The sequence below is a fragment of the Astyanax mexicanus genome, chromosome 1 (assembly GCF_023375975.1).
Source record: "Astyanax mexicanus isolate ESR-SI-001 chromosome 1, AstMex3_surface, whole genome shotgun sequence".
NCBI lineage: Eukaryota > Metazoa > Chordata > Actinopteri > Characiformes > Acestrorhamphidae > Astyanax > Astyanax mexicanus.
In genome coordinates this window covers 7,008,924-7,023,397 of record NC_064408.1, presented here as the reverse complement: position 1 = coordinate 7,023,397, position 14,474 = coordinate 7,008,924, and the positions used below count along the sequence as shown (strand labels likewise).

Sequence of the window (14,474 nt, the reverse complement as noted above, 5' to 3'; positions counted from 1 at the left end):
GTTGTTGTTGTTGTTGCTTTATTGTTATCAATACTGTTGCTGACGTTTATTTATTTCTCAAGTTTCCTCTGGATGGGATTTTGTGATGACTCGGCAGATTTGTTCAGAAGAAATGAAACAACACACTGGTGATTGATTAGTGAAATTGAACCAGCTTGTGTGTGTGTGTGTGTGTGTGTGTGTGTGTGCAGCTGAGTAGTGGAATATTAGCTGCTGCTAGCTTGTAGCATATCAGGTGGATGTACAGTAGTGTAGTTCACCAAGGTTCAGCCCGCTGACATTGTTGCTTCTCCAGGCTTTTTGCCAAAGTTCTCTGAAGGTACTAGAACCATCGCAGCTAACATAGAACATTTTAAGAATGTTTAGCAACATTTTAAAAAGGTTCCAGGAAAGTTAGCCTGCTAACCTTATAGAAATAAAGGGATAAAATGCCATTTCCAAAACTAAAAATGAAAAAATATACATTGAAATGATGTTGCAGAATCGTTTCTAGAACGTTAAGAAGCAATTAATACAATTTTTTTAAGAATATCAAGAAACTTGGTATATTTGAGCATTCTAAGAACGTTAATTGTAACATTCAGAAAATGTTCTACTAACCATACATTGTTAGCTGGTTGCTAACAATCCAGCTCAAGACCAGTTTTTACTGGTTTTAGCTCGTTTGGATGGTCTAAGCTGGTCCTTAACAGTCAAGGTAGTCGAAAAGCTGCAATCAGCTTGACCATTCTAGTCAAACAGGTCTTGCTGGTTGACCAGACCAATCTTTAGCTGGATTGGTCAACCAGTTTGGCCATGCTAGTGAACCAGCTAGGTCATGCTAGTCAACAAGCTTAAAAGTTCTAGAATTGCCAGAGAAATCCTGGATCCTGGATTGGTCATGCTGGACAACCTGTAATATGCTAGTCATGCTTGTTGAACAGACCAATCTTTAGCTGGATTGGTCAACCAGCTTAGCCATTCCAGTCATGCTAGTCAACCATGCTAGTCAGCCAGCTTGCTGGTTGACCAGCTAGGTCGTCCTGGTCATGCTAATCATGCAAGTCATCCAAGCTAGTCCTGCTTGTCCACCAGCTTGCCTGTGCTTACCATATTTGCCAACAAGCTTGGCCATGCTAGTTATGCTAGTCAACCAGCTTGGCTATTTTTGGCTTGCTGGTTGACAGAACAATCTTTAGCTGGATTGGTCAACCAGCTTGGCCATACTGGTCATGACCATACTGGTCATATTGTTTAACCAGCTTGGTCATGCTAGTCATGCTAGCTTGGCCATGTTGATCTTGCTGATCAGCCAGCTTGGTCATGTTATTTAGTCTAGTCAACCATCATGGTCAAACTTGGTCATACTGTTCAACCAGCTTTTTCCGTGCTAATCATGCTACTCATCTAACTTGTTTAGTCAACTCTTAAAAACGATCAAAAGTGTTTATATAAAATAAAAAAGTGTGCATTTTGCAATTCTAGACATTGTTACCTTAAATCTACTCCTCAGTGTTTTTAATCTAGCCTACTCTTGTATAATATTAGTAAAGAGTCATCTGGTGTAGAGAAAAGAGATAAGATCATAGTCCTGTTTAACAACTTTATTAAAAACAGGAAGAGAGCATTGGAAGTAGAAATTGCCACAATGAGCAGTGGTTCTCTTAGAAAAAATATCCTTATCCACCCTCCAACCCAACAACAAGAGGGTAATTAATGCTCCACCAGTGGAAACACAAGAACTACTGTAAATCCCAAAAATCTGTTATCTAAAATCTGATGGTATTCATGCTAGTCATCTGGCTTGGTCATTCTAGTCATGGTGTTCATCCAGCTCAGTCAAGCTTGGTCATTGTTCAACCAACTTGGGCATGGAATTTATAGCATATTTTGCCTGTTGCCTATGTTGGTCTTGCTGGTTGACCTGTTATGTCATCCTAGTCATTCTAGTCAACTGCTAGGTCATGGTAGTCATGCTAGTGAACCAGCTTGGCAGTTCTCAGCTTGACCATCATAGTCATGCTAGTCAGGCAGCTCGGTCATACTGTTCAACTAGCATGGTCAAGCTAGTTATGCTAATCAACCAACATGGCTATGTTGATCATGCTTGCCAACAAGCTTGGCCATGCTGGTCTTGCTGGTTGACAAGCTTGGTCTTTTTGATACTATTAACCAATCAGACCAATCCTGAGCTGGAATTATTCTACTAGTCAACCAACTTGATCATGAAATGCTGGCGTATCAGCGCAATCATTAGCTGGATTGGTCATGATGGTCAATCAGCTTAGTCATTCTATTCATTTTCGTTGAACAAAACAATCTTCAGATGGATTGGTCAACCAGCTTGGCCATACTAGTCATACTGGTCAACTAGCTTGATCATTCAAGTCATGATGGTCAATCAGCTTAGTCATTCTATTCGTTTTCGTTGACCAAAGCAGTCTTCAGATGGATTGGTCAACCAGCTTGGTCATACTGTTCAATGATATTCCCAAGGTTGACCAGCTAGGTCATCCTATTCAACAAGATTGGTCAGGCTTGTAGACTCAACCAAAAACATTCTAAATAGTGGTTAAAATCTAATATTAAGCTAGCACTGCTTTTATAATGGTTTTATTAGCTGAGAAGCTTCTCTGCAGATGCTGTGTAGAGTTTTTTTTGCAGCAGTCCTGCAGACCAGTCCAGATATCCAGTCCATTGTTTTGCTGACTCGGGCTATTTTAGCCCCCTTAATCAGTAATCATGACGAATCACCCCCCACCCCGGAGTGATTTGTTTCAGGTTCTTCTGCTGACCTACTTAGAATCCCCACTCGTTCTCCTCACTTACTGGCCTCCCTGGTATCAGCAGAACTCCGCCGCGCACTCTTTGCTGATATGCAGATATTAGCCGGCGCTCGGCAGAGCCCTTACGTAATGCGGGCGTGGACCGAGGGGCCGGGGTGATTGTTCATGCCGGGCTCTGCTGGAGGGGAGGGCTAATATTAACCTCTAATTAATAGCCTCAACCTTTATTAAAAGGGCTAGGAGCTAAATTTGATAGCGGGGATATGGGGAGTGATGCAGTGGGCAGGCTTAAATGGAGGGCGCATGCTGGACTGATTGGATTTGGGGCTGCGCAGACGGCTGAGAGGATGATGTAATGCAGGCCGGAGCCTGGAAGAAAAAAAAAAAAGAGAGAGGGAGATGGAGCGTGCAGCCTGGATGCTGCCGATAGCTGGCCAAATGTTTGTGGACACTGTTTTTTCTAATGAATGCATTTAAGTACAGCTATACAATCAATAGTATAGCATTTTGTGGAGCAGATAGATAACCATGAACCTTTTGGTACCATTGGCGTTTTTCATTATTTTAAAATTTTGAAGAAAAACATATTATATATGTTTTATATTAAATTCTTCAAAAATAGATGAACAGCTTTGCACATCTCTGATAGATTTTCTCAGTCAGTTTTATGAGATAGAGTCACCTGAAATTCAAGCTTTCAGTTAACAGCTGTGCTGAACTCATCAAGAGTTACAGTAATTACTTCAATTTCTTGCCTCTTAATGTGTTTCAGAGCATCAAATAAGTAAAGAAAAAAAAACATTTAAACAAAACTTTTCAAGAACTTTGAAAGTATCCTCAAGTGCAGTCACTGCAAAGACCATCAAAACCATTATAATGATGGAACTGGCACTCATTAGGACCGCCCCAGGAAAAGAAGAGCAAGAGTTTCCTCTGTTGTACAGGATGAGTTCATCAGAGTTATCAGCCTCAGAAACTACAAGTTAACAGAACCCCAGATAAGAGCTCCTAAATGCTTCACAGAGAATGGTGTGTAACTGAAGGCCAGGAAGGATACATCAGCTGCGTCCTTGAAATCCCTTCAAACAGAACAGCTTTTTATAAGCTTCTATTAGTTTGCTACCAGAAATAACATTTTATAACGTGAATTCTTGTGAGAATAATGTGTAAGTGTTTATCTAAGGCAGGAGCTGACATGTTTTGTATATTCTTAACGTGATTAGTGGAGAGAAAAAGAAATGGCATGTAGACGGAAATGGCTGATAACAAGGGACTGCCTGCAGATTCTGATTCTTTGGTCGCACTTACGTATTGGAACAGTTTAATGCGGCTTTGGGGTGAAATCACCCACAAACATGATATAATTACAATAAATTTTAATTTTAATTTCTTGCCATTTTTGTCAATTTTTTGTGGTGCTGTTTTTTCTGAGGATTGTTTGTAACTGATGTCCAGGAAGGATACATCAGCTGTGTCCTTGAAATGACTTAAAATGGCACAGCCTTCTATTAGTCATTTTCTGTCAGAAATAATGTTTTATAACAGTGTTCATCTAAAGTTGGAGGTGACGTGTTTTGAATTTTCTTAAAGCGATTAGCAGAGAGACAAGAAGGAAACTGCGCTATGGCGCTATGTGGAACTGGCTGATAAAAAGGGACCGCATGTTACTTACCTTATGATTCTGATTCTTTGGTTGCACTTAGAGTATGTAACAGTTTAATGTGGCTTTGTGGTGAAATCACCCACAAACATTATATAATTACAATAAAAACTAACAATTTAAAAATTAAGTCATCATTTCTTGCCATTTCGTCAACAATTTTGTGGTGCTGTTTTCTCAGAATTGTGTATAACTGAAGGCCAGGAAGGATACATCAGCTGCGTCCTTAAAATCACTTCGAACAGAGCCTCCTTCTATTAGCTTTTATTAGCTGTTTTTCACCAGAAATAATGTGTTATAATCTGATATTTTTTAATTTCCTTGATGCGATTAGCGGAGAGATAAGAAGGAACCTATGCTATAGGCAGAACTGGCCGATAATATGACCACATGTTACTTACCAACAGATTCTGATTCTGGAGGTAATTTTCCTTCCAAATCGGGGAGAAAAGGAATAAAATAAAAAATAAATTTGTGCTTCCCCACAGCCAGTGAAGCCGGGGTATCTGATTGCTCCCTGGCCCACGTGGGAGTGTGTGATTTTGGGACGGCGTGTGCCGCCCTACAGTCACATCTGTCCTCAAACGAACGCTCCACTGTTTCTCCTACTCATCCCTGCTCTGATCATTTATTCCCCACCTTTTCTCGCATTGATCTGCTGACGCTACGAAATGTAAAATACCTTAGTTTGCAGTGGTGGCTAAGCGAGAGAGGAAAGTGAGGAGGCTCTGTGTGTGTGTGTGTTGCTGTGCATCTGACATAAATCTGGCCAATGGCAGAGGACTCCCTGACCTCTGGGCATCTCATGCTGATTATGTCCTGATAACACATTAGCCTACACACAAACACACAAACACACTGTCAAAAACAATGCTAGGCTAACATTGCTAACAAAAGTTACAGACTATGAAGGAACACATAAAGAATCATGTAGTAACTTAAAAGTGTCAAACAAACCAAAATACAGTGTGAACTTTCGTTGCTGAAACTGGTAACTCTTGCTCTTCCTTTCCTGAGGTGGTCCTGATGAGGGCCAATTCCATCATAACAATAGCGGAGAGCTAGCTAACATTAGCGGGGAGTTAGCTAGCATACTAACATTAGCGGTGAGTGAGCTAGCATACTAACATTAGCGGAGAGCTAGGTTGCATTAGCGGGGAGTTAGCTAGCATACTAACGTTAGCGGAGAGCTAGCTAACATAACTGAGGAGAGAACTAACGTTAGCGGAGAGCTAGCTAACATTAGTGGTGAGTTAGCTAGCATACTAACATTAGCGGCGAGTGAGCTAGCATACTAACATTAGCGGAGAGCTAGGTTGCATTAGCGGGGAGTTAGCTAGCATACTAACGTTAGCGGAGAGCTAGCTAACATAACTGAGGAGAGAACTAACGTTAGCGGAGAGCTAGCTAACATTAGTGGTGAGTTAGCTAGCATACTAACATTAGCAGAGAGCTAGCTAACATTAGTGGTGAGTTAGCTAGAATAGTAACTTTAGCAGTGAGCTAGCTACATAACTGAGGAGAGAACTAATGTTGGCGGAGAGCTAGCTAGCATTAGCGAGGAGTTAGCTAGTATACTAACATTAGCAGCAAGTTATCTAGCATACTAACATTAGCGGAGAGCTAGCTAACATTAGCGGGGAGTTAGCTAGCATAGTAACTTTAGCAGTGAGCTAGCTAACATAACTGAGGAGAGAACTTATGTTAGCGGAGAGCTAGCTAACATTAGTGGTGAGTTAGCTAACATAGTAACTTTAGCGGTGAGCTAGCTACATTACTGAGGAGAGAACTAACGTTAGCGGGGAGCTAGCTAATATTAGCGGGGAGTTAGCTAGCATACTAACATTAGCGGCGATTTATCTAGCATACTAACGTTAGCGGACAGCTAGCTAACATAAGTGGTGAGTTAGCTAGCATAGTAACTTTAGCGGTGAGCTAGCTACATTACTGAGGAGAGAACTAACGTTAGCGGAGACCTAGCTAACATTAGCGGGGAGTTAGCTAGCATACTAACATTAGAGGCAAGTGAGCTAGCATACTAACGTTAGCGGAGAGCTAGCTAACATAACTGAGGAGAGAACTAACGTTAGCAGAGATCTAACTAACATTACTGGTGAGTTAGCTAGCATAGTAACTTTAGCGGTGAGCTAGCTACATTACTGAGGAGAGAACTAACGTTAGCGGAGAGCCAGCTAGCATTAGCGGGGAGTTAGCTAGCATACTAACATTAGCGGCGAGTGAGCTAGCATACTAACATTAGCGGAGAGCTAGCTAACATTAGCAGGGAGTTAGCTAGCATACTAATATTAGCGTAGATCTAGCTAACAATAGCGGTGAGCTAAAGTTAGTGTGTTACTCCAAAATTACCCGAAAAAAACGTAGGTTTCGTAGGTTTTATCTCTCCTGTAAAGTTTCCGTTTTGTAGATACCAGTTTTTCATTGGACAGCGACGATATGTTGTCCCAGTATATATGTATATACTCCGCCCAGAGTGGAGAGCTAGTGCATTAGATGGTGCTAATGATTGTGACCGGCAGCTTCTGGCTGGAATCGTCCATATAAACAGAAATCACGTCCATATTCAATGCCGGAGACCCAGCACACATATATCCCACAGGTCAGTGCATTGTCCTTTAGCTTCCATAGGACATGGCAAAAGTCATGGGACCCCATGTTAATAGTGTCAGTGTATATTTAATTTATTTAGAGTGCATCTCTACAATAGTCTACTTATTGTCCGCTTCCCTGGCTGCAGGAAAGTGTGATAATTTATGCGCTCTAACCGACGTAATGATCCGTGTTATGAAGAAGGTAAAGTTTCACAAGGTGTTGGACTTGGAGTGTTTCCTATTCCAGGATTTGGCACAGCGTGGACGTTTCTCTCTCCCCTGCTTCTCCTCCTCCTCCTCCTCCTCCTCACACCGCCGGTTTGTTGTGATTGACTGTGGGATCGAGTGACGCCAGCTCGCTTTTTTGTTCTTTTTTTTCTTTTAAAGGGCCAGCGTCGCAGAGCCTGACCAAACTTTGACGTTAAAAAATGCTTGTCTAGTATAGTTTTAGAAACAGCACTCTCAGAGTCATACATTTACCAGAATTCATGGAGGATATGTAGGTCATATACAGCTCTGTGTGTGTTTATCGAAAATATGTTTGATATATGTTTTTCACAAAAAATGAGCCAATGCCAATGAGTTTGAGTTAGAAAAAATATATTTTTTGTATCATTTGATGAAATATGAAAACAGGTCCCACAGACCCGAACACCACACAAAGGTTAAGAGTTCAGAAATCAATATTTGGTGGAATAACCCTGGTGGTTTTTAATCACAGTTTTTAATGCATATTGGCATCATGTTCTCCTCCACCAGTCTTACACACTGCTTTTGGATAACTTTATGCCTGCACTCCTGGTGCAAAAAAATCACAAAGTAGTTCAGCTTGGTTTGATGGCTTGGAATCATCCATCTTCCTCTTGATTATATTCCAGAGGTTTTCAATTTGGTAAAATCAAAGAAACTCATCAGCAGCAGCAAGGAAATATATGTACAACGTTTGGGATTTAAGGTCCTATTTAAGCGATATATAGAACACCTGTCAATTGCGTATCGAGCAGCTAGATTAAGGGCATGTCCGAGTGTATTTGGTATCATTAGGGCACAAAAAATACTCATGACTTGCTAAAGGCTATAACTAATTATCTTAATTAATCATGGGTGTGGTTAATTTTCGGCATAATGTGAAATAAACCAATCAGTGCTTCAGTTGTCATTCCCTTTAAGAACCAGGTGAGCTCTGACTGTGGCAGATTGCTATTTTAACAGCGCTGCGCTTTTGTGCGTCTCAGCAGAGACAGATACTGAGCTGCTCGTTCACACTGTGAAGATACACCAGCAGCTCATTTAAGAGAACAGTAATGTTATTTTATTCTTTATTCAGTTTATTGTTGAGTTAATAGTTGGGTTTTCACTCTGCGCCGCTCCTGCGTGGCTAAGATAGGATTGGATGGCTGGCTGCTGACTTTTGTCAGGAAGAGATTATTGTATTTTTAAAACTAAAAAACAATAACTACAATAGGTAAAAAAAGAGCAAATTCATGGCTGTTTGTACATAAGGATTATACTGTGAATGGTACATATTTAAAATATAATATAATTTCATATAATATACAGTACCATTCAAAAGTTTGGACACACCTCTTCTCATTCAATGTGTTTTCTTTCTTTCTATGATTTTTACATAGTAAATTCAATATTAAAGACTATATTAAAGCTGTACAGAAACAAGTGCAGAATTATTTGGTAAGCATTAAAAAGTGTTAAACAAACCAGAATATGTTAAACAAACCAGAATAGTTTTCTCAGCGTCTTGAAGAAAGGAGTTCCTGGAGGTGCTGAACAATAGTTGCTGCTGCTTTTCCTTCACGCTGAGAAAGAAGCTCCAGCTCATCCCAATTAAATCATCTCAAATCACATAAATCTCAGTTCATCAGGTTTAGATCAGGGGATTAATGTGGAGGATAAACACTTAGAAAAGTAGAAAATAAATTAAACAAAGAAATAAAGAAAAACAACGAATGAAAAGAGGTGTCCAAACTTTTGACCAATATTGTATTTTTTTTCTTTCAGCTCAATTCTGTCTGTTTTCTGCCCACAGCATTTAGTCTGCACCATGGGTCTGAAGTGGTACCCGCACCCGGAGGTCCTCCACTGCATCCGAGGCTGTGAGGTAAGATCTTGTGATAAAACACCTCCACCCAAATTCCTCTCCTTCCTCTTTTCTCCTCCTCCACCTCATCCTCACCCTCCTCTGCTCTCGCCCTGACCTCCGTTCACAGAGACCCAGGAAGAGTCCTGAAGACAATGGAGATGTAGCGGAGCTCGGCGCTAAAGAATATCAAAGAATATCAAGATTACATTACATTACATTACATTACATTTGGCAGACGCTTTTGTCCAAAGCGACTTACAATAGTCAAGTACAATGTAAAATAAGTTTAAAGGAAAAACATCTTTGGATAGGGATAAAAGGAGGACAAAGGGGAATAATAGGATAGAGGAGTGAAGGAGAGGAAGAAGGAAATGAGGTTAGAAGTAGTTAGTGTGTTAGAGGTGTTAGGAGAGTAAGTGCTCTTTGAAGAGCTCTGCCTTCAGGAGATAGTGAGAGATTCTCCTGATCTGGTAGTGGAAGGTAGTTTGTTCCACCATTGGGGAACTCTGTATGAGAACAGTCTGGATTGCTTTGTGTGAATGTTTGGCAAAGCGAGGCGACGTTCACTGGAGGAGCGCAGCGGCTGGGAGGTAGCGTAAGCCTTCAGGAGCGAGTGCAGGTAGGAAGGAGCTGTTCTGTCATCACCTTGTAGGCGATTGTAAGAGTTTTGAATTTGATGCGAGCATCAACTGGTAGCCAATGGAGCTCAATGAGCAGCGGGGTGACATGTGCCCGTTTTGGCTGGTTGAAGACCAGACGTGCTGCTGCATTCTGGATCATCTGGAGTGGTTTTACTACACAGGCCGGGAGGCCAGTTAGCAGGGAATTGCAGTAGTCGAGGCGTGAGATGACGACCGCTTGCACCAGGAGTTGGGTGGCCTGTTGCGTCAGGAACGGTCTAATTTTTCGGATGTTATAGAGCGCAAAGCGGCAGGACCGAGCAACCGAGGCCACATGGTGCATGAAGGAGAGTTGGTCATCAACCATAACACCCAGGTTCCTAGCAACCTTTGTCGGTGAGAGAGAGAGAGAGTCGATACTTATAGAGAATTTGTGTTGAAAAGATGGTTTTGCTGGTATAACCAGAAGTTCAGTCTTTGAGAGATTTAATTGAAGGTGATGCTCCCTCATCCATGAGGATATGTCAGAGAGACACTGCGATATCCGTGCAGAGATTGAGTGATCTTCAGGTGAGAACGACAGGTATAGCTGGGTGTCGTCAGCAAAGCAATGGTAGGAAAATCCGTGTGAGCGGATAACCTGACAAAGAGAGGTGGTGTATATGGAGAAGAGAAGGGGTCCCAGTACCGAACCTTGGGGAACCCCAGTGGATAAGGAGCGGGCTGAGGACAGCTGCCTTTGCCACGACACCTTGAACGAGCGCCCAGTGAGGTATGATCTGAACCATGACAGCACATTATCTGCAATCCCCATGTTTGAGAGTATAGTTAGGAGGAAGTCATGGTTGACTGTGTCAAATGCGGCCGAGAGGTCCAGCAGAATGAGCACTGAGGACTGACCTGCAGCTCTGGCAGTTTTCAACGCTTCAGTCACAGACTACAGAGCCGTCTCGGTAGAATGTCCTTTTTTGAACCCAGATTGGTTCTGGTCCAGAAGGTCATTCTGGGAGAGGAAGCCAGAGACCTGATTTAAAACTGCTCTTTCTAGTGTTTTAGAGAGAAAGGGTAGCAGTGAGACTGGTCTGTAGTTGTCAACCTGGGCGGGGTTGAGAGAAGGCTTTTTAAGCAGTGGTGTCACATGTGCTTGTTTGAAAGCAGTGGGGAATACACCAGAAGTTAAACAGGCATTGATCGTGTGAGTGATAGCCGGAATGATTGCAGGTGCGATAGTTTGCAGTAGGTTTGAAGGAATTGGGTCAAGCGGACACGTAGTAGGACGGCTACGTGTTAGGAGAGCCAGTGTCTCGTTCTCAGTGAGAGGAGTGAACGAGGAGAAAGCAACGCCTTCGGTGGAGGGACACCGGGCAGTAGAGGATGCAGTAGGACTGCTACATTGTGCATCAGTAAACTGGTTGCTGATGGCCGCCACTTTGCCACTAAAGAATGAGGCAAGTATTTCAGCCGTAAGGCATGTAGCCGGAGGAGGAGGCGGAGGGTTGAGTAGTGATTTAAATGTAGCAAATAGTTTCCGGGAGTCTGTGAGAGAGCAGAATTTATTGTGATAAAATTCAGCTTTAGCAGTAGTGAGGTTGGCTGAGAAAGAAGCCAGGAGCAGTTGGTATTTTTTTAGGTCTGCTTGTTTTTGGGTTTTTTGCCATTTTCTTTCGGCAGCTCGGAGTTTGGAGCGTAGTTCCCTGAGTGTGTCATTTTTAAGCCATGGCTGCGGTTTGTTTGAGCTAATGGCTCGAGATGTAAGAGGACAGAGGTTGTCCAAACAGGAGCTTAGTGTGGAGCAGAGAGTGTCAGTGGCATCATTTACATTGAGTGATGAAAATGAGCCTGGTGGAGGCATATTGTCAGTCACCAGCGAGGAGTACTGGTCTGCTGAGAGATCTCGAAGATTTCGGCGGAACGAGACCATAGTAGGAGCAGCTGTGGGTTTATTTGAAATATGAACATTGAGTTTCATAAAGTAGTGATCTGAGACGTGCAAAGGAGTGACAGTTAGAGAGTCGGTGTCACAGTTACGAGTGAAGATCAGGTCTAGTTGTTTGCCAGCTTTATGTGTTGGAGGGCTGGGGACCTGCTCCAGTTCGAAAGACTGCATGAGGGATAGTAAGTCTGTGAAGCTGGTACTGTCATGGTGGATGTTCATATCCCATAGAATGAGCATGGGACAATCTTGCTCAGGGATAGAAGACAGTAGCATGTCAAGCTCATGCGTGAATTCGCCCATTTGTCCAGGAGGACGGTAGAGAACAATAATGGCAAGTTTTGCTGGAGTATTAACCAGTGTGGCATGATACTCAAATGTATTGAATGTGTTTGCCGGTAATAGTGGAGTATGCTTTAAGCCATTAGCGATTAATAGGCCCCTTCCACCTCCTCGTCCAGAGAGACGAGAAGTGTGGGAGAAGGAATAATAATTGGAAAGAGCCGCCGGTGTAGCAGTATTTTCAGGTTTGATCCAAGTTTCAGTCAGTGCCAGCAGTTGTAATGACTGATGATTCGCATAAGAGGCGATAAAGTCTGCTTTATTAACAGCCGACTGGCAGTTCCATAGCCCAACAGAGAATGAGGTAGTAGTGGGCGTGGTTTGTTTTAGTGGACGCAGGTTAGTATGATCCTGGCGCCTGTTTGTGTTTTTACGCCTTCTGTGCGTGCCGGACATAACTGAGATGTGTTGGGAGCACATTTTAGGAGGCAGTAGGACAGGCTGCCTTGTCGGTGGCCTTGCTCGGTGGACTCGCGCAGGTAGACTCGCAGGTCTTTACCCGCGTTGGTCTTCACACGAGAGGGTCTCAACAGCTGACGCCTTCGGCTGACGCCTCGGCGAGTGTGAGTGATGTAATAGGATTCTAGATTGCGCACAGCTGCGGGCGATATAGGAAATCAGCGCCACCAGACTGTCTTTTAAAGCCGTGAGTAACGCCCCCGAGGTCCGCAAACAGAGAGAGTGTGAAAGAGGGGGTTTGCCACGCCCCGCTCAAGTGAGAATCGCCCAACCTTGTCAGAAAAAAGCGCGCTGAAAAGCACGTTTGCTGTTGCTGCTACAGCGTATCTGAAGTGAAAGTAAAGTAAAAAAGTAAAAAGAGCAGTCTGGTGTAGCTTGAAGTTCCTGCTAGCCCTGCTAGTGTGCCCTTGTCTTATTTAGGAAATCAGCGCCACCAGACTGTCTTTTAAAGCCGTGAGTAACGCCCCCGAGGTCTGCAAACAGAGAGAGTGTGAAAGAGGGGGTTTGCCACACCCCGCTCAAGTGAGAATCGCCCAACCTTGTCCGAAAAAAGCGCGCTGAAAAGCGCGTTTGCTGTTGCTGCTACAGCGTACCTGAAGTGAAAGTAAAGTAAAAAAGTAAAAAGAGCAGTCTGGTGTAGCTTGAAGTTCCTGCTAGCCCTGCTAGTGTGCCCTTGTCTTATGGCGGCGCGTTAACACGCAGCGGCCGCTCCGGGTCCGTTAAATGGTGCTTTTGTGTTACTATTTGTCGTTTTTTCCGTTTATTTCCTGCAAATATGTGCATCGGAACACCCGTGCACATGTTCTACCACCGCCAGACCCTGCTACAGTGGAGAAATCAGCCAGAAAACACGCTACCGGACGAGGTTCTGCAGACGCTACTTGAGCTTAGCCTGCTAAGAGACCCAGGCCGCCAGCCCGCGGTGTTTCCTGACGCCGGAGCCCAGCGGAAGTGCCATCGCAAGCGGTGCGAGTGTAAGCGGAAGTGCGGAAAGAGAGCCGGGATCCGTGCGAGGCTAAAGGCTAGTCCTAGCTGGCCGGCTATACCATCGCTCTTTCTGGCAAACGTCTGTTCCCTTGACAATAAACTGGACTACATCCGACTCCAGCGAACAACCCAGCGTGAGTTCAGAGACTGCTGTGCTTTGGTTTTTGTGGAATCGTCGCTGAACGACAACATTCCGGACAGCGCCATTCAGCTAGCCGGGCTAACCACGTTCAGAGCGGATAGGAGCGCGGCTCTATCCGGGAAGACCCGCGGTGGAGGCGTGTGTGTTTACATCAACACGGAATGGTGTAACAACGCTGTGACTGTCGCCAAACACTGCTCTCCGCTGGTGGAGTTCCTGATAGTCAAGTGCAGACCTTTTATTTAGTACGGGAGTTCTCCGCCGTGCTAATAGCTGCTGTCTACATCCCACCCAGCGCTAGCATTTTTGCTAATGCTAAAGAGGCTCTGTGTGAACTCTATCGGTCTATCAGCGATCTGCAAAACAAACACCCAGACGGACTGTTTATTATCGCTGGAGATTTCAACCACGCAAATCTCAAGTCAGTGCTCCCTAAATTCCATCAACATGTGGACTTTGCAACGAGAGGAGCGAGCGCGCTGGATCTTGTTTACACAAACATCCCCAGCGCGTACCGGGCGGAGCCCCGCCCCCACCTCGCTTTCTCAGACCACATGTATGTTTGGCTGACTCCAATATACACCCCACTCATCAGACGCTCCAGACCAGTTCAGAAGCAGGTGAAAACCTGGCCGGCAGGCTCCATCTCTGCCCTTCAGGACTGTTTTGAGTGCACTGCATGGGACATGTTTAGGGAGGCTGCTACTGAAGGCGATTCTGTTGATTTGGAGGAGTATGCAGCATCAGTCACTGGCTACATCAGCAAGTGTATTGATGATGTCACTGTCTCCAAGACCATCACTACACGCCCAAACCAGAAGCCTTGGATGACTGCTGAGGTACGTGCGCTGCTGAGGAC

The 14,474-nt window shown here is 43.9% G+C and overlaps 1 protein-coding gene across 1 annotated transcript in view; it reads left to right on the top strand.

Annotated features, from left to right (window-relative positions):
• Positions 1-14,474, top strand: part of LOC103040342 (pappalysin-1) — a 236,254-nt gene that overhangs the window by 189,422 nt on the left and 32,358 nt on the right. Inside the window, exon 21 of the mRNA XM_049465816.1 lies at positions 9,079-9,150. Within this exon, the coding sequence (XP_049321773.1) occupies positions 9,079-9,150 (72 nt within the window). The remainder of the gene's footprint in view (positions 1-9,078; positions 9,151-14,474) is intronic.